Source organism: Sander vitreus, chromosome 8, assembly GCF_031162955.1.
Source record: "Sander vitreus isolate 19-12246 chromosome 8, sanVit1, whole genome shotgun sequence".
In the NCBI taxonomy this organism is placed as follows: domain Eukaryota; kingdom Metazoa; phylum Chordata; class Actinopteri; order Perciformes; family Percidae; genus Sander; species Sander vitreus.
This window is the reverse complement of record NC_135862.1, coordinates 33,434,516-33,459,093: the sequence shown is the minus strand read 5'-3', so window position 1 is coordinate 33,459,093 and position 24,578 is coordinate 33,434,516. Positions and strand designations below refer to the sequence as shown.

At 41.2% G+C, this 24,578-nt stretch overlaps 1 protein-coding gene across 1 annotated transcript; it reads right to left on the bottom strand.

The window, feature by feature from the left end:
* Nucleotides 1-530: 530 nt before the first annotated feature.
* Nucleotides 531-24,241, bottom strand: LOC144521618 (monocarboxylate transporter 2). The gene is made up of 7 exons (XM_078256178.1): nucleotides 24,158-24,241; nucleotides 10,436-10,577; nucleotides 8,185-8,442; nucleotides 6,093-6,236; nucleotides 5,287-6,005; nucleotides 4,054-4,294; nucleotides 531-838 (listed from the first exon to the last, which is right to left on the bottom strand). The coding sequence occupies exons 3-7, from the start codon at nucleotides 8,432-8,434 to the stop codon at nucleotides 636-638; spliced, it is 1,557 nt and encodes a 518-aa protein (XP_078112304.1). The 5' UTR covers nucleotides 8,435-8,442; nucleotides 10,436-10,577; nucleotides 24,158-24,241; the 3' UTR covers nucleotides 531-635.
* Between the last annotated feature and the right edge of the window lie 337 nt (nucleotides 24,242-24,578).

Here is a 24,578-nt window from a genome sequence, read left to right as displayed (position 1 = left end):
AAAGATATTTGAGAATCCAGTTGCCGTGCAAGGTAAAGGGAGGAGGGTTAAACTTTATGTTTCACGTTTTAAAAAAAACTCAAGACCCTTCACCTGCATTATTATTATTATTATTATTATTATTATTATTATTATTATTATTATTATTATTAAGATGAAGTACCCTAATACTTTGAATATCTTAATAAAACATTGATTTTCACAGTGTAAAACCAACCAATAACACATTAAACATAAAATGAGTAATAGTCATATTTGTGGAAAAATAACCGATACATTACATATGCAATAATGTACATTTTGTATAAAAGATCAGGGAGGTGGGAACTGCTGTGATTCTCTTAAGGAGGAATTTCATAATTTAAAACTTCTTTTCTAAAGTTTAAAGTTCAGAAAGAACGTAGAGAGTGTTCCAGCCACTCTATACGTTTAAAACAAGACTGCTACACCACTAATAATAATACTAATAATAATGCCTGCTTTGACATCCCCCCCCTTTACACCAGCCTCTAATCATTTTTGTACAGTCCCTTAGGCTTGTAAAATGTGAGTCACGCAACATTTCTTTTCTCTTCAGTGCTTGGCCATTGATAATAAACAGGACCATTGAGCGACAGAAACCATTTTGCTTTTATTCATGTCATGTTTAGCTCTTTGGCTTCAGCTCTGTCGCTTTGTCCCATATTGTCTGTATGCATATGGTGGTTGTTGGTAGATGAGCCCTGACCCCTGCGGTTCATCTGATGGAGGAGGAGCAGGAACAGAGCAGAGATGATGAGAGACACTCCTGCCATGAGGAAACCTGTTCCGTAATCACTCATCTTGTCAATAAAGAACCCTAAAGGAAGAAGTGTGTGTGAGTGATTTGCAGCTTTCACACAGCCATTTTTTTTTTTATCATAATATTTTTGTCAAATGTCAACATTCATTCCTGATTGGAATGCACCCATGCTGGCCAAACACTGCAAACTTATAATTATGGAATCATTTTGGCTTTATTTAATGACAGTTCTGAAAGGATCAAAAGACTGAAGCAGAGATAAGGAAGAGAGGATTGCATGAAGATTCATGTTATCCTAAGGCGGCAATGCCAGCGCCTTCATCCCGTGAAGGAAACTTTTATAAATAGAGCACTTTGATGAATCCTCAACATCCATCAACTCCCTGGTCTTCAAAGTGCTCAAAGTACTGAACGGTGCAGTAAATAACTTAGAAATAGCCTCTCTGACAGAAGGACCATGTTAATTTAAAAATAGGACACCACCTTCACTTTAATTAGCTCTTTTACTTTATTTGAGGTTAGTGTCAGCCTTTAGCATTATCTTAAATGTAACATTTACATGTGGTTTCCTAGAAGGCTATAAGGAATAAAATGTATGCTGAATTGTCTACTTCATAAATATAAGTTATCCTCTATGTGCTTTATGTGCTTGACGTTAGAAGGTTATAGCATGTGGCTATTAGTCGCTCATCAGGGTCGGGAAATCAACTTTCAACTTCTGCCGACTCTGCTAACCTAATGCCGATTCCGCTAGCCTGGGCTAGCTAGACAGCTGGCAGGCCAAGTTTACAAATGTAAACATCAGGTAAACACTGAGGAAAAGGTGTAGACCATCTCTGCGTTCTACTCATGACTACAAGTCGCTCATCAGAATGAGGGAAACCAACTCAGCAGTGTCCAGTTTTTCAAAGGTAAACAGAGTAAACACAGAGTAAAAGGACCTATGGCTACAATCCTGACTACGTGGACAAGCAAGACCATTTCTGGATCCATTTCCATCTGCACAGAGAGGGGGCACAGATGAAAGCATGGAGGAATTGAACATCGGCTGTGATCTTCTCTGCTGGGCATCCTGCTAGCCAGCGTGCAGGCGTCGGACGGTGAGCTGAGTGGCCTCCGTGCCCTCACACATCGGGCCAGTGAAAATGGACACACTTAATTTATAATTACAAAATAATAGCAGCCTGTCTCGCTTTAATTATCAAATCACTCTCAATCCATGTTTTTGCTACACTAACAACCTTCTTGAAAAATCCATAAATACCATCAGATGAATCCAAAATACAATTATGTGACTGTGTTTTTACCACTCTGTTTGAGAGGTTTCTCCCATCTGATTTACTGCTGGCTGTGCTCAGAGGCAGGACACTTTCTGGCAGGGGTTGCTGTGCCTGGGTGCCAAAGCCAAGCAAGGTGTTTTTCAGGCCGTATTAACTGCTATTGTTTAGAGTTGTGTATGAAAATGGATAATAAGCTCAGTAATCGGGTTCAAATGCTCACTGGTTTGTAGGACAGCGTTGTGGGTGGGCTGCAGTACGTGTTAGTTTGCACAGAGAGAGGAATTCTGCCTATTTGTGTAAATTCAAAGTTTTATAGTTGCTACTTGCTTGGCTAACTATAGCATGGTTGTGCATAACGCTAGAACGACGTCTAGGGTACTTTTTCTCGCGTCAACGATGAAAAAGGATTGTCTACCTTGTAACATAAACGTAATCATATGTGTCGTGATTTCCCTAGCAGACAACTCACGTAATGGAGTTGTAACACAGACTAGCTCCAGCTAGAACAGCTGCGTGTAAACGATGGAGATACTAAGAGCTAATTTCGGTTTCATTGACATTGTTCATACTGTTCAGAGAAATCTATTAAAAACACAAACCTCCGTTGTTTCTCTCCTACGCTGTAAACATTGCCTTACGCTATTAATCTCGTACAATATACAGAATAATGATAGCACTGATACTTTACTAACATTAGCTTGCATATGTTTGGGAACCTGATAGCTGATTTTAGCAATGAAATGGTACCATTCCCTGGGATCCTTTACCGTCCTCGTTCCCTTCTCCCCCTCCACCGGTAAGCCTCAGCCCTAATTATTATCATTTCTCCCCCTTTTTGGTGTGAATGTGTTTTAAATTGATTGTTCTTAACTTTGATTATTCTTATTGAAATAAAAATGTACTTTTTGTGAAAGTTGAACTTTGTCTTTGGCGCTTTTGTAAACTGACCTGTGTGTCCTTAAAAATGATACTGATAGCATTACACGTAGTGATTCAAACAAATTCTCTGGGCGAAATTCCCAGGGTGGCGTTGTCGGTGTTGTCAGCTCTTGTGCCGCCACACTTAGCAACAAGCTGATGAACATAGTGGAGTATTAAGCAGCTGAAGAGCCAGATATTTCCTTCAGGGGTAGATGGAAACCAAAACGGAGCTAAAAGGAGAGTGAATATTAGACCTGTGGCCGGAAACACGTTTTCAAATGAATGCCTGCTGTCTGCTGCTGTGCTAACTGTTGGTTAGTTTGGATTACAAATATTGTTATATGCGTCAGTTATTGCTTTAGTCACAGTTTTGAACAAGTCTGATAAAAAAAAAAAAAAATCCTTTTTGGCAATAACAAGACGTTTTGGTTTTCTCTACTCCTTGTTATGCCATTTCACTATTACAGTTGTTCTCATGTCCTGTAGGACACACTGTATGAATCTGGACAAATGTCACAAGTAACAGAATGGAAAGTCAATGGGGAAGAAACTCCATTTAAAGGGGGAAAAAAGAATCTTTGAGAAGCAATCATCCACAAAATTAACACAACCATAAAGTATCATGATATTGTAATTTTTGCACAGTTGCTCTCTGAATGAAAACCTCAGGTCCTGTGGGATGGACCGGACGACAAAATTGCTGATTACCTGAAGGGTGGTGCTGCATGTCATGAAGGTATAAAAATCTCATTTTGGATGAATAGGCTCACTGGGCTGTGGTTACAATGCAGAATGGTGTATAAGCACATCCATTGTGTGAGATTTAATGTGTTGGAAGAATAGGCTCAGCAAAATGACAGACACTGTAACCTTGACTTAATGATTAGAGTTTTTTCCTGAGGTAACAGAAATGTTAACATACAGTGAATGAAGTACAATTCTATTCTACTCTGTGCAGCTTCTTGTTTATATCGAGCTGGAAGCCAGTTAGCATGGTGGAACAGATCACAGGGAATTTTACAGCAACAACAATAACTTGCAGTTATCTATTAAAGGATATTTTTCACTCACCAGCAATGGGTGGTCCAAGCAGGCCTCCGCTACTGCGTATGAGCAAGAAGAAGCCCAACGCACTTCCAAGCCTATTGACGCCCACAATCTCAGCCAGCATGGTGATGTGGATGGCGACTGCAGCACCGTACATCAGGCCATATGCTGCGCTGAAAGCAGCCAGTTCTAAGTAAGAAGAGGCCAGCGGGCAGAAGAGCAACACAGTACCCAGCAGAATCATAGTTGCTGTCAGCTGCAGCACCTGGTAGGAACAGAGACACAGGAGACAGATATGTGCATCAGCGTTTGCACGTACAGTGGCCTCCACATTATGCACTTTTTTTATAAAGGCAGGACATTGCTTCTTTACAGGAATAGTTCGACATTTTGGGAAACTCTTTTGCTTTCTAGAGTTAGATTATAAGATTGATACCACTCTCATGTGTTTATGCTAAATGTTAGCTTAGCTAAGCAAAAGAACTGGAAGCAGGGAAAGCAGCTAGCCTGGCTCGTTCCAAAGTTTAAAAAAAAAAAATCAGCCTACTGCGTAGGTACTGGACTATTTCTTGGAGTCCTGGAGTTTTGTCAGTGCCATGTCATTTCTCAGACGCTCCGTTGTTCCAGCTGCTGCCCCTGCCCGCGGCCGCTGCCCCTGCCAACTGTTATGGGAGGTGATCCACAAGAGCCTATATGGTCGGAACAATGGGATGTTGGAGCAGAGGGTTTATTTTTTTGAAACAAAGGGACGTCGGACTAGTGGGCTGTAGGACCAAAGGGAATTTTTCGGGTTATTGAGAGGTCGGAAAAAAAGGAGAGGGAGAAATGGGCAGTCCCCGTTTTGTCATCACTGTAAGGTTGCAAGACAGAGTCTCTCGGAAGTTACTGCTGCAGGCCAGGAATTACTCCAACATAACCCCATGTGAAACTACAAATGGTCATTTTTAACTTTTGAACAGATGAAACAAAAAGGATATAACTTAGTTAATCAGTGACCCCCCTGCTTCTGGTCTTTATGCTAAGCTAAGCTAATTGGCAGTTGGCTGTAGCTTCATATTACTGTACAGACATGGTTGTGGTATTAATCTTCTCATCTAACTCACGCCAAGAAAGCAGATAAAGCTTATGCCCCAAAATGTCAAACTGTTTCTTTAATATTTTCACATGTATGATGCTACACGCTTGGCCATACCATTGCTTTCAAATGTGTGATTTTAAAAATGTTATTACTCTGGTTAACTACCAGACTGAACGTACCATCTCCACCAGTCTCAAGTTTGCCAACCAGCCAAAGAACACCCTTCCAAACAGGTCCAACACTGCAGAGATGGACATGAGTGCAGCTGCCTGGTACTCCTCAATCCCCTTACTACGAGCATATGGAATAAGGAACAGACCTGGGGCAAAGAAACCCAGTGCAGCAAATACCCCAAACATTGAGTAAACCATGAATTTCGCATTGGTGATGAGGGTATAGTCTACGTAGCGAAGGATTTTGGACCTTAGTTCAGCCCTCTTAGTCCTGTTGTTTGAGTCTTGTACTTTCATGGTTGAATTAGGTATTTCTTCAGGGTCCTCAAGAAATGCCTTGATTGTCCCGTGATCAGAACCATCAGATACTCTCAGCTCCTCTGCATCTAGAAAGCTTGGTTTGCTCTGCTCCGAGTCGTCTTTTGGTAGCAATTCCTGGGACAAGCCTTCCTCCTCTGCTTTGACCTCACAAGTCACGTATCTGGTGGCTTTTAGGGGCCTCAGCAGCATCCCACACACACAGAGGTTAAGTTGCAGACCCCCCAGGATTAGCAAAGCACCCCTCCAGGAGTAGCTGTCAATCAACAGCTGTAATAGGGGTGTGAGGACAAAGGTAAGGACGCACTCTCCAGAGCTGGCCAAGGCGTTTGCCATTGGGCGCCTCTTCTCAAAGTACAAGCCCAGCATGGTCACTGTGGGAGGCCAAGTCATTGCATAGCCAAAACCTGCAGCAAAAGATACCAGTGAATATCATGTTTTGTGTGTTTTTTTGAGTTTGCGTTGTATGTGTGTATTTGCTTCAAATCACTAACCATTCAGGAACCCCATTGTCAAGTAGAGTTCATTCAGGTTACGAGCGAAAGACCCAAACACGACTCCTACACCGCACATCAGTCCTCCCATTATTACTACAGAGCGATGGCTGTAGCGAGCACTCAAAGCAGATGCTACAGGAGCTGCAGAGGGAAACAGGAACAATTATATATAATAATTTTACGACACATGCAGTAATTGTTTGGGGGAAGTGTACAGTGTACAGTACTGAATGTTTATGTACTTCACAGCAGGTAAAAGGTCCTTTTTATTTTTAAGATCTATAAATAAAGATGTTCTCTTGAAATATAATCCTATTTGAATAATATTCTCAGTGAAAATAAACATTAAACTAAACCATAAAAGAGCTTTAAAGGGAACATTCCGCACCTTTACCGTGAATGTACAATCAGTCTAATAGTATATGTAGTCCACTGAAGAAATAAGTTCCCCAGTGTGTGCTATTTTGACTGAGAAAGCGAGTTCCTCTACTTGCGAAGCCGTGGCAGCTGTGCCTACATGCACCAGGATGCATTGACCGCGAGCGGCGACTTGGTTTAGCTCTCCTAGCTTTTTAGTTGACAAAATATATTTTGTATATCTTACACCTAAACAGAAACAGAAAAATACAACCATCCACTTTTTGTCTTGGAGTTTGTCGCTTTTACCGAACCAAGACGAGATGAATTAACTGTTAATTTATCTTAAAACACACTTCATTCAAACGGGACAGAAAACAAATAAAACTCACCAAATCCGCCTCAGTTTGTCTTTTCACTGTTCCAACAATCATCGCTTCTTTGTTTTTTGTCTAAATAAATCCTAATTAATTCACAATTACACTTTACTTGAAGGTATCTACATAAGAGTGACATGACACTGTCATGAACGTGTCATAAACATTATAAACGTTTAGGACGTTTATGACATAATGCTTCTTTTAGTAAGTGTCATTCGGTTTTTGTCATGACAAGTTATGGTTATGGTTAGGGTTAGGGTTCATGTGTCATGACTGTGTCATGACAGTGTCATGTGTTCATAACAGTGTCTACTGGCCTTGGTTGTCGTTTTCAGTTTATCTTTGGGATCCTAAAGAAGGTATCCAGCAAAACATCTGTCCATGTAAACATGCAATAACGCATACATCCCCATGATCATGGCAACAGTATCCAGCGAAAACATGGCGAAAACTGCCAATGCTGACTTTCATTGCGGAATTATTCCGTGTCTGTTGGTTCGAAGGGCAGTTTGAGCAATGGCACCACCAGTCTGTGTTTGCTCTGTGTGGCTCAGGTTCCGCAGGTTCCATCCTCTTGCTGGGCAGATGCAGCAGCCTCGGCCTTTCTCTGCTGCACTTCTTTGGCCGTGTACTCTGGTTCGCATAAATGCAGCTGAATATCTGAATCTGAATGCTGTAAAATGTATCCTTGTCCACAATACCCTTGCACTCATATTTTGGGATGCCATTTTCCACTTTTAGCAACTGTAGCAAGTTTGCAATACAAGATGCTTGAAGACAACAAGAAGCTTCTCTTTCTGAGTGGCATCTTGTAGTTCTTCCGTCCTCCAGTGACATAATTGGAGGATGGAAGTAGAGGAGATTTTGTGGCTGCGGCCAGCTGAGCCCCAGACACACAGAGACCATCGAAAATAACAGCATGCTTTTTTCAAAAAACATCTCCCATATTCAGATAGATAGAGATATGTTTGAAAATCGCTAAACCTTCCCTTTAAGATTTTTTTGCAGCAAATAAATGTACCTACTATAAATATATTTGACACACACACACACACACACACACACACACACACACACACACACACACACACACACACACACACACACACACACACACACACACACACACACACACACACACACACACACAGACACACTTATTTTGAAAACCAAACATTGTATTTTCCTATTAGTTACTGGTGGTCAGAACCTTATAAAGTCTGTGTTTATTCAGTCATCTAGGTATCAATCATCAAGGTCAAAAAGAAGATGGAATCTTGAAATCCTACAGTGTACACAGAGATTTCAAATCAATATGCACTTGTAGTAAAAAAAAAGATTGTGATAATTACCCAAGAAGTGAAGGGTAGCCACAGCAATAGAGGTAATCCAAGATGTTCCTGTTGCTGTGGTTTCAAAGTGTCTGTGTATCTCAACGTAGAATACACCAAAGGCCTTAATGACCCCATAGGTCAGGCCAAAGACCAGGAAGCAGGAGAGCAGGATAAACCGAGCGTAGCCACCATCAGGGGCTTCCGCTGGTGCCACAAATACCCTCGCCTTCTGAGCCATGACTGGGGAGTCCATGTTGATCTGCCACATTCAAATGTCTGGGAAAAAGAACACATGGGTGTTATTTTTCAGTCCTCTGTACACAGGTTTTTATTTGAGTATTGTACGCTACCTTTAAAGTTGCATCCGTTATGCAGTGAAAAAATAAGTCACATAAAAAAGTAATGATGAACAGCAAAGGGCTAAAAGAAAGGAACCAAAGGCCACAGACACACCAGCAGCTACTTCTCTGCTGCTGGAACGTCTGCTGCTGCTGCTGCTGCTGCTGCTGGAGCGTCTGCTGCTGCAGAAGCGCTGAGCTCCATGTGAGTGTAACAGTCTGCACTCAGCTGAAACCGTGGAAAATAAACATTCAGTCATGTGAAAAAATTAGGACACCCATGCTAAAGTTGAATAAAAAGAGTTAAAATCATCTTTTGGAAATTGATCTTAATGCCTTAATTACAAAAATGAGTCTTGGTGAATGAATAATGTATCGTACATAAATAAATGTTCTTCCTTAAAATACAGGGGGCATAAGTCAGTACACCCCTATGTTAAATTCCCATAGAGGCAGGCAGATGTTTATTTTTAAAGGCCAGTTATTTCATGAATCCAGGATACTATGATCCTGATAAAGTTCCCTTGGCCTTTGGAATTAAAATAGCCCCCCCACATCATCACATCCCCTTCACCATACCTAGAGACTGGCATGGTTTTATATCAGTTAGCCTAATAGCTGGTTTGATTTGCATTGAGAGATGATTTTATAGAAAGTACCCATGCCAATCTCTAGGTATGGTGAAGGGTATGTGATGATGTGGGGGGGCTATTTTAATTCCAAAGGCCAAGGGAACTTTATCAGGATGCATAGTATCCTGGACCCATGAAATAACTGGCCTTTAAAAATAAAAGTCTGCCTGCCTCTATGGGATTTAACATAGGGATGTACTGACTTATGCCCCCTGTAGTTTAAGGAAGAACATTTATTTATTTACGATACATTATTCATTCACAAAGAAAATAGGTGCCCTTAAAGATTGGATTTTTCGTCATTTTTTTAATTAAGGCATAAAGATCAATTTCCTAAAGATGATTTTTTTATTCCTCTTTTTAGTCAACTTTAGCATGGGTGTCCTAATTTGTTCACGTGACTGTACATGTTGAATGTGTGCGTTCACTGGCCAAGTGTCAGGGGGTTTGGGGGATGCGGTCGTACCTGGGCCGGGGCTCTGAGTTTGTGAATGGTACAAAAATGCACAAAATAATTTTTTATGGAAAAAGTTAGCATTATTGAACCTTGGCATAAGCAAAAGAAAGATTGCATCTACATTAATCTGTGATTTTATTGACCGGTAGTCTCCCATTGCCAGACCTTCCTCCACAGCGCTGCAGGGGGTCTCGCTAGGGACATCCAGTGGAATTTCTGGTGGCACCTGAACAATCCCGGAAACGAAACGTTGTCAATATAGACTAATTGACCAGGAAGTTGATTGCTAAGTGACACACCCACGACGTGGCGTCACCAACACGTTCACGTGGGGTCAGACTGAGTGTTAAATGCTAAAATGCTCATTGTGCCCACAGTGACTTCTACATTCACTGAGGAAGTTGTACCAAAGTGGAGCGGTGCTCAAGACTCACATAATGCCGTCCAAAGTGAGTACAACAACAAACTTATTGTGTGTGTGTGTGTGTGTGTGTGTGTGTGTGTGTGTGTGTGTGTGTGTTGTGCAAGCAGATTAGATTTAGCATGCATGCATGATAGGATTTAGCAAAACATTTTTTCGTTGATTAAAAATACATAAACCACATAATGATAATAATAATAATGGAGCTTCATAGACTGCATAAGAAGGATTTCTAAGCATTCTAATTATAGATTCCCTACCTCATGTGCAATTGGACTGAAAGAGGTCTGGACCCAAATCTGGATCATGACCCCAAAAGCTCACAATACAAGCCAAGTTGGATTACAACAAAATTCACTATACAATTCACACTTTACACACATGACATTATACTGTATGTAATATTACATTTCTACCATACCTGCTGTGGTCAAAGTGAAGCCATCACGCTGCAGGCCACCCGAGGATTTGTGTGGTTTCATAACCTGATAGCTTGGCCTTCTTTCCTTGTCACATGCAGCAGTGGTGGCGGTGTCACTTACACAGCATAAAGTGCAACATGCCTAACAGGCAGAAAAAGCACGTTCCCAGTTAAAGGGTGCTAGGTTTAAAAATTAACCTTTGAGTAAAACATTGATCGTGCCTTGTTATGTGAAATCTACGGCTGAAGTTATGGTTAATACACACACATTCAATCGCCTGATAATGTTTGAAGCGGATGCAAATAGTCAGCATCCTCAGCAGCTAATGATCCATGGAGAAGACATAACAGAGCAGCATTGTTTTTGTACTACAAGGGAGAGTTAGCCCTAGTATTTCACTGATCGTATTAAGTGGGAAAATTTTAAATCAGTTATTTTCTTCGAACAGACTGTAATGACATTTATGCTTAAGTGTTTATATCTATAAAACTGTAATTTTCATTTTTTCACCCTATGTTCCAGTACATGAAGCAGGTAATTTAAAAAAAACTTAAAGAAAATCACAATCACTGCCCATGCTCACGCATTATTCTCCCTTGTGGTGGGAGGGGCTTAGGAGACCGTTTTGGGCTTTAGCGGAAAGGGGGGGGGGAGGGACTGAGAAGTTGTCGATGGAGTCCTGGATAAACAACAAACTTCGAGCTAGCAAGCTACACGCTGGAAATGGCAAGTTTTGAAGACAAATTGGATTATGCAATACGGCAGGGCTGCTTGGTTCTTTCGGGAAATGACTGTAAAGATTTACAAAGAATATGTTGACGGCATTTACTATCTAACTGGGACTTTTTGGAACCAATTTGTGGGGATTGCTATGGACGAAGTACACAGACATGACGATACACTGATGAGAGCAAATTATGTTTAACCATGTATCCAGCTAATTTAAATAGCTCACACAACTGTATTGTGTACTGTATTGGTTACTTGGCCCAGAGTAGTTTTATTCTTCCTGAAACAAGTTAGTTTCCTTTTACTTAAAAAAAAATACTCAAAAAAATAGCAACTTTCTTTTATTTATACTGTCTAGTGCAAATTCATCGCAACAGAAATACAGAAGACTTTGAAATTTGTCTCGCAATTGTTTACAAAAGCTGCCACAAAATCAGTCATTTTGGGCCGCAACAATCCCCCCAAAAAAGGCAGCGAAATCCTGGAGGGACTGCCTGAATAGCATGATACAATGACAGGCTATATTCTGTTCACTGTGGCATTGTTCTCTGCATTCAGAAATGCAAGATTTTCAAAATAATAATTTGTTGTGCAGCAGTGCAACATTCGGGCCGTGATGATTTAAAAATGAGAACAGTTGCAATCGTTGCATCTGTAATGTCCCAGCATGAAGTACCAGCATTTCCATAAAAATAAAGAATTAAATCAGACAATATTAATTGGCACATGATAAACACCTTCATGCGGAGATCAATCTACAGGCTCAGACAACCGGGACAATGTTCTGCATGGGGCAAGTCAACACAGTGGGGTGCCCAGCAAGTCCTTTCATATGTGATAAGCTTCCCCATGTTCCCATTAACCCAATGCCTCACAGGCAGCTAACATGAATCCTCTGATGATTAATGTGTCAGAATGTGTCATAAACCAAAGCAAAACCAGCGAGGTGCTCAGTGTATGCTTTCGATGAGCACATTTTTTTTTTTAAATGGGACGAAGCCCAGACATGATGCTGTCTAATGGTCATGAAATAACTAAGAAATGCTATTAAAGTCGTTTTAACTCTGACGTTCCTGTGCTTTGAGAGACATGAGATGCATTTGAAATATTTTCAAATGGCTGTAAATTGGCATACTCGTATTCATTACTCTTTAACATTGACTCAATAACAAACAGAGAAAGATGGACGTTATCTAAAATCTGACAAGACTTTTTACAGTCAGATGGCTTCATTTTCCCACACTAACAGCTCAGACAAATGTCAGCCTGCCAATAAACTCTTGCAAACTATTAATTCAGCTTTTTGTGGGCCAAGGCTTGGGGTGTGTCAGAGCGTTACAGGGGACAAGCATCTTTACAAAGTCAAGTGCACAGCTGCTTAGGCCAAGTTTCTGTGGGCTCCTGAGTCAGCAGTCTCTGTCTAGCAGACAGTGGCAAAATGATTTTTTTAGTCTTGCTTTAATAGGGCAACAAATTCATTGATCACATTAGATCTTCTGGAACTGCCCGCACAACACTAACCCATTTAACTGAGGATAATTGTTATTTTTGTTATTTTGTTATATTTCCTATCATACGATACAATCATCAACATCATGAATTCATTTTCTATTCAGCACATTTTTATGTTGGTCCACTCACACTTTTAGTTTTAATAATTAGTTTGGACAGGCTCACACACACACACACACACACACACACACACACACACACACACACACACACACACACACACACACACACACAGACAGAAACATCAGACAGACAGACAGACACACCGACGGAGGAACAAAAGAATAAATCTTCTCCCTCTGCACACCCGGTCCAGTCCAACATCCAGACCATAATTCAGAAGGGGCTAGATCTCCAGGATAGTTTTGTGTGACATGGTATCAGGGGGAGAATTGTCCATGCCTTTTGCAGAAGAGCTACTGTAATTTTACTTTCATGGAAAAAGCTTGCTTTTGGTACACAGATCATTGAATTATACATCCCCAACGGGTGTTCTAAAAACAATTAAAGATTTATAGGCATGGGTGATAAAATATAAATCTATGGTGGGGATGACTGGGAAGGGTAGAGCAATGGTATAGGTGGAGAGGAACACCCTATGAATAATAAATATAAATGCTGGAGAGGCCTGACATAGTGGGGACAGAGGGAAGTGTTAGCTGTGTTTCCAGAGGAAACTGAATTTATTTTGTTCGTCTTATTGACTTGTTTCTGGTTTCATGTCTGAATTGTTCCTGCAGCAGGGACTTGTTTGTCTGTACAGGCTGCTCCTAAAGGTCACCACACAAGCCTGAAAGAAATACTGTTACACTGCCTGTCTTTCATACACATGTCTCAGCTCTTTATGCATGCAAGTGTTGTCCATAGTAACCCTGCAGCGTGTGAAGAAAAGACAGCATAGTGCTGGTCTTACCCAAGATCATTACATTTGTATCAGGGTTCATGTTGCACAACCACATTGGCAGTATTGCCTTCATTAATGAGTATTTTTCAAGGATATACTATACAACTAAGAAGACAAAAAAGCAATGCTATTTCTGAGAATTTCAGCATACCAATTTTTGAGGAAACATTGCTTACTAAACCTTTGTTGTTGTTTATTACATGTTTTTTGAAATTCTGAAAAAACTTCAGCAATTCAGCAAGTTAGTGATGCAATAACTGTATGAAATACATACTCCATGTCTTTGAAGGAAAACAGAGCTGGCTCAATATTTGTAGTTATCAAGTGCTGATTATGTGCTTCAACTCCTTATAAGGTCCATATGGGGCTCAAAATAAGCCCCATTTTGAAAGAAAATGAAAATAAACGGCTTGTATTCATAACAAATAGCCACCCAATTGAAGAAACACTGGCCTCTAGTCGTGCGAATAGTAGTGAGCAGTGACTAATGAGGTGTCAGATTTGTGTTCACGACAAGACCGATTTGTGGATGTAACCAGCACAAAGCAACAGAAGTGTTACACAAGACAGAACTTCTCTCATTACCAATCGATTTTATTGTCACATGAAATTGTACAAGGTCAAACGTTATCAGCTCCTACAACCTGTGCATGATTCATCATAAAGCAGAATGGGGCCGGCAGATCGGCACACAGAAAAAGAGTCACCTGGTTGAATGACTCAGAAAAAGGACACACAGCTCCTGCACACTGGCTAGCAGGATGCCCAGCAGAGAAGATCCCAGTCAGTGTTCAATTCCTCCACGCTTGCCAAGGGGGTAGCGAGCATCCGGAAAGCGGAGTTTCAAAGGCTAACAAGCCATCACCTGGCGCTAGCATCCCATTGACTGCCATTCATTTTGGCGTCACTTTGACAGTGAATATCTTTACATCTGAAGCGTTTAAAGACTCTATTTGTCCATTGTTTATTTCTAAAGAAACACGACAATGTATAAAAGGCTCCATTACCTTGTATCTCACGTTATTGGCCCCGTAGTAGGCGTTTTCGTAAAAACAGGCTAACGATTGTATAATAACCACGCAACTTTCTGTCGCACAGTAGAGAAATTACCGTATTGTCAGGAGAAGCTCACAGGCAATCGGGGGGGACCTGGAGGCATACAATTAAGGGAGAAGCCCATAGAGAGTCCATGAAAGCATCGGAACAAAAGATTTCAGCAACGTTTGTATGTGGCAAGTGAATTCATATGAAGTAACATTTAGATTTCTCTTGGATGCTACCAGAAGACTTACAACTTTCAGACAGGTTTCTCACGTCACGTCCTCACGCTCAGTTTGAGGCTGCACAGTACGCTCAGCCATCACCGGAAAAGTGCTTCCAATTGACTTCAGCGGTCTCCGTCAAAGTCTACGGCGTCGCTGTGTCCATTATTTTTACTGTCTATGACGCTTGCCTGTGCCCCCTCTCTGTAGAGATGGACGCAGAGATGGTCTTGGTTGTCTACGTAGTTCCCAATGCTGATGAGGGACTCATTGCCACATCACTGTCCATGGTCAAACAAATAAGGCACAACTACAATTTGTAAATTAGATAAATCTGCATAAACGTTGCAGAGCTGATGGAGAGGTGACTACAGAGTGATGCACCCTAAATGTGTCCAACAGCTACTCACACACTAACCAGTAATTGCTGCAAAAGCAAACAAGCCTGTGTGTGTGTGTGTGTGTGTGTGTGTGTGTGTGTGTGTGTGTGTGTGTGATTCAATCAGACGCATGATTGTGTGATAAGCCAAGGTCATTATAAAAGAACAATGCAGTAGCATCGACTGGCCGGCTTTCTAATTAGTGGGGGAGCCAAAGGTCTGGCAACAGTTTATAACAAGTCATTTTTTATGTGTTTGCCTGTGATAAAAGACAAGTCTTATCTCAGATCCTACAGGAATCATAGCACACACACACACACACACACACACACACACACACACACACACACACACACACACACACACACACACACACACTATGGGGCCCATAGAAAATGCCTTTCAAATATTTGATTCTTAGTATTTCAAAGCTGTGGTAGGCACTTTACCTTTGCGTCGTTGGGCAAAACTTTCACAATATAATAACAATACATCTTTCAGCATAAGTGGTCTGAGAGAAAACTAGACTTACAGTTTTTTTCCAATTGCTAACACACTAAAATGACATGCATAGCACAATTATTTAAACTGACACACAGAGAGCAAAACCTCTTCTCAAGTCTCCAACAGTTTTGCAATTCAAAATAGCACTTTTTAAATGCAGTGAACACGGTTCGCTGCATAAGACACAACAACCTGACATAAAGTCACGTGTTTGCTATCTCAAAACACTGCCATTCAAAATGACACTACATATTCCACCTGACCAAACACCTCAATGGTTAAATGTTACCACTTCAATCAGGAAGTAAGCACTATGAAAAGACCACAGGTGAGCACCTTTTGTTATTACACTTTTTTTTTTTTGCACATTTTTTCTGCAATTTTCTTTTTCAGTTTACTGTTTTTCGTGAGCATATTTTTGTTCAGTGCAATGTAAATATATCTGCTGTGCATATGTTGCACTGACTTGTTTGGTGAAAAATGAAATAAATAAATGTTTCAACAGCATGTGTGTGTCTGCAAATATTTCTTCTATGTGAACAATCTGAAGACTTTTCTACAATTTGAACTATTTTAGTATTATGGCAAAGCATACCAAAGATGAGAGTGCTTTTCATTATGCCCAGCAGTGTGTAGATGGTTAGACAAAAATCTGGTAATATGAATGAAGTGTGTGCCATTTGGTGCAAACGTTTGATTTTGATAATGCTATATGTAGTTTTGGTTGCAGTGCTTCATTTTGCAGGATATAGGAGGTATTTTGCAGTTTGGGTGTGTGGTTTTTGTGAATTATGTTAAGTATTTTGATAAAACCACTACAAAAACTGTAATCACCTCCTCTTGCCTCTGTTACCAGGCTTTGGATAATCTAGCCATGAAGGGAGACTTTGGTCAATCACAGGTCATCTCAGAGAGAGACAGCGTTCCTATTGGCTGTTCTGTGTATGTATTGCCTGTGCAACTGCAGCTTTAATTCAGTTTGGTGCTTTGTTTTTCCCATCAGGTTGCATACAATGACTACTTCATTTTAGCTATCCAGAAACAGTAAGAAATGTGATTTTAAATCCATAATACAAATTCATATATGCAACATGACGGATTGATTGGCCTCTCATGATTTAATCAGAAGAACTGTGAGGTTGTAAACCCTGCATAGCTGACTCTGAGCTAGGGAATGTTTAAAGATGTTTTTGTGAGCTAATTCTTAGGCTAGTCAGGTTCTGTTAAACTGGCCCCCGGCACCTTTCCCATTCTGTCTTCTCCGAAAAACGGCTTAGTCAATAATCATTCAGGATTCAACCCTGCTTTAAAACCAAAGCATGTACGTTACATCACTCACACACAAACTCTGTTGCTCCTGTGCTGCAGCACACACTCCACATCTGCACACCCACTCCACATCTGCACACCCCTGTAGCTTGCAGCTATCCTTTCATCCATCTCTACACTTTCCTCAGCCCCCAAGCATGTTCGGCGGTCAGCTTTGTTTTTAGCTGAGTGTGAATAATTCTGGTGAATGAATAGGAGAGCAGAGAAGAGTGATGTGGCGCAGGCTTCCTCCGGAGGGCAACTAACAGCCTTGTCAGAAATTCTGCAGACACAAGCAAACTCAGCCAACACTTGCTGCAAGCCCGGGGGGAAATAGATTTGACCTTTTTGACATACATAACCATTAATCCATGGATCAGGTTGCATTGTGTGTGTGGCGAGGGAACAGGTGCGTCGCTAACCCCTTCTCTTTTCTCCAAGCTACATTTGTAAAAACTGATGCAGACAAAATGCATAAATGTGTGACATCACTTTCTCCTGTAAAAAGTATGTTTCCCTCTAATTATCCAAGGGAATTAAATGTACTGTTCGAGTGAGGAGGAATTTGCACTACTTGGGGAAAGCAGCATATTTCCATCTATTTTTTTGCTAATCACTCTATATTTAACCTATTTGTATACAGACAGGCAGGCATTCACCACTGAGCCACTGTGCTGCGGTGGCTCAGTGGTTAGCACTTCTGCCTCACAGCAAGTTGGCACTACAGAGTTCGAGCACCTATCTGGGCCGATTCTGTGGGGAGTTTACATGTTCTAGAGGTTTAGAGGCAGAGGAAGAGGAAGACAGTAAGAGAGAGGAGGACGTGGTCGAAGAGGCCACGCAAGGACCAGTATTTCGGATGACATAAGAGCAACTTTGGTGGACCATGTCATAAACCATGGCCTGACTATGACGGAAGCTGGGCAGAGAGTCCATCCTAATCTAAGCCGTTTCACAGTTTCATCCATAATAAGGACATTCCGACTGGAAAACAGGTATGTCTTCAACTCTCTACTCTACTCAGACTGTATCTAGAGTATTTACAGTACTGTACCATATGACGTTACTGTATCACATGTATTCCAGGGTGGCTAATGCTCCTTTTCCAACAAAAGTGGGAGTTTTGTGAAACATACCGTGATAACGTGTTGAGATGTTTCAGTACTGTGTATGGTAAATACAGTAAAGTTCAGTATACACAGTACTGTAAAAAAAGAAGCAAACGAGAACAATTTGTGGTTGCATTTTTTCTACAGAATGGCTAGAAGACCTACTGGGGGTGTACGCCAACGCCTGTTCACCCAACAGCAGGAACTTGCCATAGTGAACCTAGTCAGAGCAAACAATGCAATCTGTCTCCACCAGCTACAGCAACAAATACTTGCAGATAGGCAAGTATTCAACAACATAAATCGAGTAAGCATTACAACTATCAGACGCATCTTGGTAAAGCACAACATGACCATGAAGCAATTGTACAGGGTCCCATTTGAGAGGAACAGTGTCAGGGTCAAAGAACTTCGACATGAATATGTACCGGTAAGTGTTTCAGTCCTTTACATTTACAATAAAGAATGGGTGCAGTCCAGTAACAGATGAATATGACATGGATGGAGCTGCCCAGCCGCATGAATGTATTTACATTGACGAGGCTGGATTCAACCTTAGCAAAAACAGACGACGGGGACGTAATATAATTGGCCAAAAGGGCAATTGTGCACGTCCTAGGGCAGCGCGGGGGAAATATCACATTGTGTGCTGCCATAAGTCTTCGAGGGCTACTGCACCATCATGCCAAACTGGGTCCCTATAATGCGCAACACATAATCACATTTCTAGATGCACTAGATGCTGGACCAGAGCAGCCCAGGTTTGTTGTTGTCTGGGATAATGTTAGTTTCCATCGGGCTGCTCTGGTCCAGAACTGGTTCACCAACCATGATCAATTTGAAGTTGTGTACTTGCCCCCTTACTCGCCATTTCTAAATCCTGTAGAGGATTTCTTTTTCGCTTGGAGATGGCTCATATATGACCGCCAACCACATGCCCGTATGCCTCTTCTGCAGGCAATGGAACAGGCCTGCAGAGACATTGAGGTGAGGTCAATCCAGGGATGGATTCGGCACACAAGGTGATATTTTCCCCGATGCTTAGCGAGAGAAGACATTGCTTGTGATGTTGATGAGATCCTGTGGCCAGATCCCAACAGACGGCAGGATCCATAAGCCCACTTGCGCACAATTGTGTTTTTCTGTGTTTACAGTAGTGTATCGTTTGTTTTATTTTTGATTTAACTGAATTTACTGTACTGTAAAATATACTACTGTAATGTAATGATTTTGAATTCAGTATTTCATTTTTTGGTTGTTGTGAAAACATGCCCTGTGTGGAACTGAATAAAAACATTGAAAACAAAAGACTGCAGTTTATATATATTATATAAAGTAGACTAGTGTGTTGCTGCTGATCTGAAAGTGTATTCATATGATGCAAGTGGGTATCATTTTGTCATCAGAAAGACATTTTGACAAAGGATTGTTAGGTTTTGATAGCAGAGTTTCAATTTGACATAGATGTGAATGGTTTATTTCCCAGCATTGTGTCTTATTTGTTTGTGTGTAGAGTTTTGACACCGTGAGCCAAGTTTTGTAAAACGTGTTCAAGCAACGGGCAAAAACTGTAAGACAAGTATTGTTTGCATTTCAAGTTCTCTAATATTTTATGTTTAAATATGCAAATGAGGCATTATCTTGTTAAATATGTGCAAATCTGCATACATTTCCAGAACAGAAATCTGAACATTGTAAATGTAGTTTGGTTGTTTTCTTTTGACTAGTCTGAAAGAAGATATGATATGGAAGCACACATACACACACGCACACATGCACACACACACACACACACACACACAAAACCTTTTTTTCCTAATAGCAATTTACAGTATCCAGTAACAGTATGTTGCTAAATTTGATGATTTGTGATTCTATTTTTCTTTATTTCTGTAAGAATGTTTGTTTTTTGTAAAACTCTTGTTTGATTACTGCAGAAATTCTACTTTTGAGTTTTACAGAAGACTGAGTCTGAGAAAATGACAATAAAAATAGAACCCCAAAGACTGCAGTGTTTTCTATAAAGCCCATCAGTGTGTTGCTGGTGATATGAAAGAGTAATTCAAATGGTGCTTGTGTGTATGATTTTGTTGCAAGAATTTCATTTTTAGAAAGGAGTGTTAAGTTTTGATTGCAGTGTTTCATTTTGGCAGAGATGTGAGTTGTTAATCTCCAAGTGCTGTCTGATTGGCTTGTGTGTAGAGTTCTGACATAATGAGCCAAATTCTGCAAAAAGTGTGTAAGCAATAGGCAAAAACTGTAAACACCCTATTTTTGTTCTCCTCTTTTCACCCTGTGTGTTGAGCTCTCTGTTTTAGCTACAGAGTGAGACATCTCACTTCTGTCCCATCTTTGTTGGGAGTCGCTAGGTAAGGACTACTAGCCAGTCAGAAGCAGAGTATGAGGGCGTGCCCTGACAGTACCTAGGTAAGGACTACTAGCCAGTCAGAAGCAGAGTATGAGGGCGTGCCCTGACAGTACCTAGGTAAGGACTACTAGCCAGTCAGAAGCAGAGTATGAGGGTGTGCCCTGACAGTACCTAGGTAAGGACTACTAGCCAGTCAGAAGCAGAGTATGAGGGCGTGCCCTGACAGTACCTAGGTAAGGACTACTAGCCAGTCAGAAGCAGAGTATGAGGGCGTGCCCTGACAGTACCTAGGTAAGGACTACTAGCCAGTCAGAAGCAGAGTATGAGGGCGTGCCCTGACAGTACCTAGGTAAGGACTACTAGCCAGTCAGAAGCAGAGTATGAGGGCGTGTCCTGACAGTACCTAGGTAAGGACTACTAGCCAGTCAGAAGCAGAGTATGAGGGCGTGTCCTGACAGTACCTAGGTAAGGACTACTAGCCAGTCAGAAGCAGAGTATGAGGGCATGTCCTGACAGTACCTAGGTAAGGACTACTAGCCAGTCAGAAGCAGAGTATGAGGGCGTGTCCTGACAGTACCTAGGTAAGGACTACTAGCCAGTCAGAAGCAGAGTATGAGGGCGTGCCACGCTAGCAGCTAGGCGAGCATTATAACGTGTGTTCCAAAGTGACCACGTTTGTCTCTGAAGTAAAGGCTGGACTACAATAGAGCTGTTTGGAGCAGTTTGTGAACAGTGTTTTCTGTTGGAGATGGTAAGTCCCTTTGGGGGGGACTTTGGGCTTTTTCACTTTGTAAACCTATAACGTGCACAAAAAGATATATAACACAATAAAGGCAAGGGAAAAAGCCAAAAAGCATAATATGAGCACTTTAAACTCTATAAGGATAATTTGATGTTCAGTTTCTCTTTGCATGACCTCTGCTTCAGTGCTTCAGACTTTGCTTGCCTCACTGTGGCACACTCCCAGAAAGCACAGGTGCGTGTGGGCTTACCCAGATGGCAGTGGTGCTGATGCAGAGGGGAGGCAGCCAACTAGCTGATTGAATGTGGGCCATCCACCGGCAATGCGAAACATTTTCTAACACTAGCTAAAAAAAAATTACATCAATCAGTGTTTCCATGAACAAATCTTTACTAGTGAGGATGAGAAACCAACCCATCTGAGCTGTACCTCACAGAGTAGAATCATATCAGGGACAATAATTGCCATGGGATTTATTGTGCATTTAAACATTTAAAGTAATGAAAAACAAGTAAGATTGTTAGATGAGAAGGTCATACCTCTCTCTATCTCTCTCTCATACCTGTACGTTACGTACGGCTGTGGAGTAGGGCTGAACGATTTTTGAAAAGAATCTAATTGCGATTTTCTTTTTTGAATATTGCGATTGCAATTCAATATGCGATTGTTTTTTAAGCTCTTTGTCTTCTGTATTATTCAACAAAGACAAGCAATAAATCATTGTATAGTATGACCAACACAAGATTAGATAGATTTAACAAACTGTTCTTTCCTGGAGGCCAGGCCTGGATGTGATGATGAAATCAGGTGATGCATGAATTTATATGAATGACATCTTTTATTTAACTACTTCAGTCCCAGTAGTATATTGAGCACTGACCGCCTGGTGTAAACATTCATATGAAAGTCAGAAACAAATCACACTAAAGTGCTGATTGCAGAAATATAAAAACAAATATGTGGCTTTACCACACTTAGTAGTATTTAGATGATTTAGTTGATTGCACATTTTAAATACTGTTTTTGAACTAGACAATTAAATAAGTAAAAAATATATATGAAACGGTGTATTTTTTTTTTTTACAGCCCCTCCCTCCCCTCATGAAGTTACGTGCCGTGTGCATGACAGCGTCACAACGTTGCATTTTCTCAGAGAGGCTATCGTTACGTTAGCAGTAGCATGTTGCTGATGGTCTTGCCGTGGGATAAACTGTACTAATAAAACTGTTGAAACAACGCGGCCACGCTGCTGTGAAAGCTCCCCGAACGTCATTTATCAGAGTCTGGTTGTTACCCCTCTCCTCCACTCCATAACGGAGCTAGCTAACTGGAGCTAACCGCTAATCAGAGCTAATTGTTGCTAACCAAGCCTTCAGTTCTGCGTGCCTGTATCCATTAACTGCATGTATGGACTCAAGTCTGAATAAAACCCTTCATTTTATTAAAATGGCTGTAAATGTTTTAAACTACAACTAAAAGTTGTTTGAATGACAGAAATCTGCTCAAGGTACGGCGTAGCGTTGCTTCTCTGCGGAGTGCAGACTGATTTGCTCTCGCGAGTCCAGTGTTGCCAACTCTTTTCCAATGAAAGTCACTAGCACCAGCTCCAAAAGTCGATAAAAGTCGCTAGATGACGTCATACGCTCATTTGCATATTTTTGACGTCATTACGCAATCATTTGTATAAAGCTTAGTGGTTGTGTCAGCAAAGTAGATGGAACGAAATAGAACTCTTTAGCCAAATAATCACAAATTCAATACAGGGATTTATTTTACCTTATAATTATTACTTAGGTAGCCTATCTTTGAAGTAAAAAAAAGAAATTCTACAAAGGGAGGGAAAAAGATCGATAAAGAATTCTCAAAGAAGGATGGCTTGCCCAGGTCCAGGCCAGTTCTGCGGCGTCTTTCTCCCGTCGCGTCCCGCTGTTTCTCCTACCTACACCAGCCCCCGCACACCCTGTCCCCCTCCCCTTCTAACTGCCTGTACACTGTGCGCAGTGCTACTGCACATGAGGAGAGAGGGGAGAGGCTGCTCCGCTGCGCCTCAGTCACAGAACAGAAGACTGTTTTGTCGGCTACAGGAGAGAAATACCTTGCATGGTTGCTGGACAATACTGACAACTTTTCTACAGAAAGTCGCCAGATTTGTCGCTAATGCAATTGCAAATGCAATTAATCGTTCAGCCCTACTGTGGAGCCATGGGGGTAATTTGCTTAGCTTAGCATAAAGACTACAGCAGAGGGAACCCAGCCCCAGCACCCAGCCACAAAACCACACATGTTTACATTCCTCTCTGTGGAACATATACGATACAACACGTTCATTAGTGCATGCGCAATATGAAGCTAGAGCAGGTGGTCATCATAGCTTAGCATGAAGACTGGAAAGAGAGAGAAACAGATAGCCGTGCACCTTTAAAGCTCACATATTAACACATTTTATTTTGTTTGTTTAATCCGTACAAAACCAAAGTGTGAAAGTGTGCCATTGTTTTTACAGTGGGTTATGTGCTGGACTTTTTGTTCAGGCACAGTGACTTTCTGGAATCTCCGGTTTTGTAACCAGCAGCGATCTCCTTTGCTCAGTCATCTAAATCAGCAATAATTAAAGGAATACACAAGTGCTGATATTGCTGGATGTCTAATGTCCTTGTTAAACACTGACAGACACAATATTGGTTCCAGATCAATGGCTGCCAAATTGAGATATATCCCTGTTTGGTCCTCCAGTCACGGTAACACTAGCAAACAAGAGCAACACTAGTGAAACCATTACAGCCTCTCTTTGCTCAAAACCACACACACACAATTATAGACATTTGTGTTTCCCTGTGAAGAGAAAATAGTGTAGAACATACAGCACAAACAGGCTATGCGTAGGTGTAAATGATTTATCTCACCTTTTGATGTTGAACTCTGGTCTCCAGGTGAAAGGTGTGTTGAGTCAGGAGGCTGTTTTCTGGAAATGCGAAGGTGTTTACAGGTAGATCCAAGAGGGAGGAAGAGCTGGGGCTTAATGAGTGGGCTCAGCTGCTGTTGGAGCATTTCTTTGAAACCAAAGATCTCACAAGGGAATAACTCTGTTGAGTTTGTTAGCATCCCCCCTTTCCCGAATTGGCAAACACAGATAGTGTAGTAAAAAATGGTTCATATTGATGATGAAGGGTGTAGGAGCCACATAGTGTATGTTGTTTATGGTCTCATTTATATTATTTATTGATTATTATATTGTGCACTTATTGTTATTATTATTGTAGGTGGTGGGCGTGTTGAGCGGAAGTGATAGCATTATATTTGTTTGCTTCACCTGTTCACCTGGGT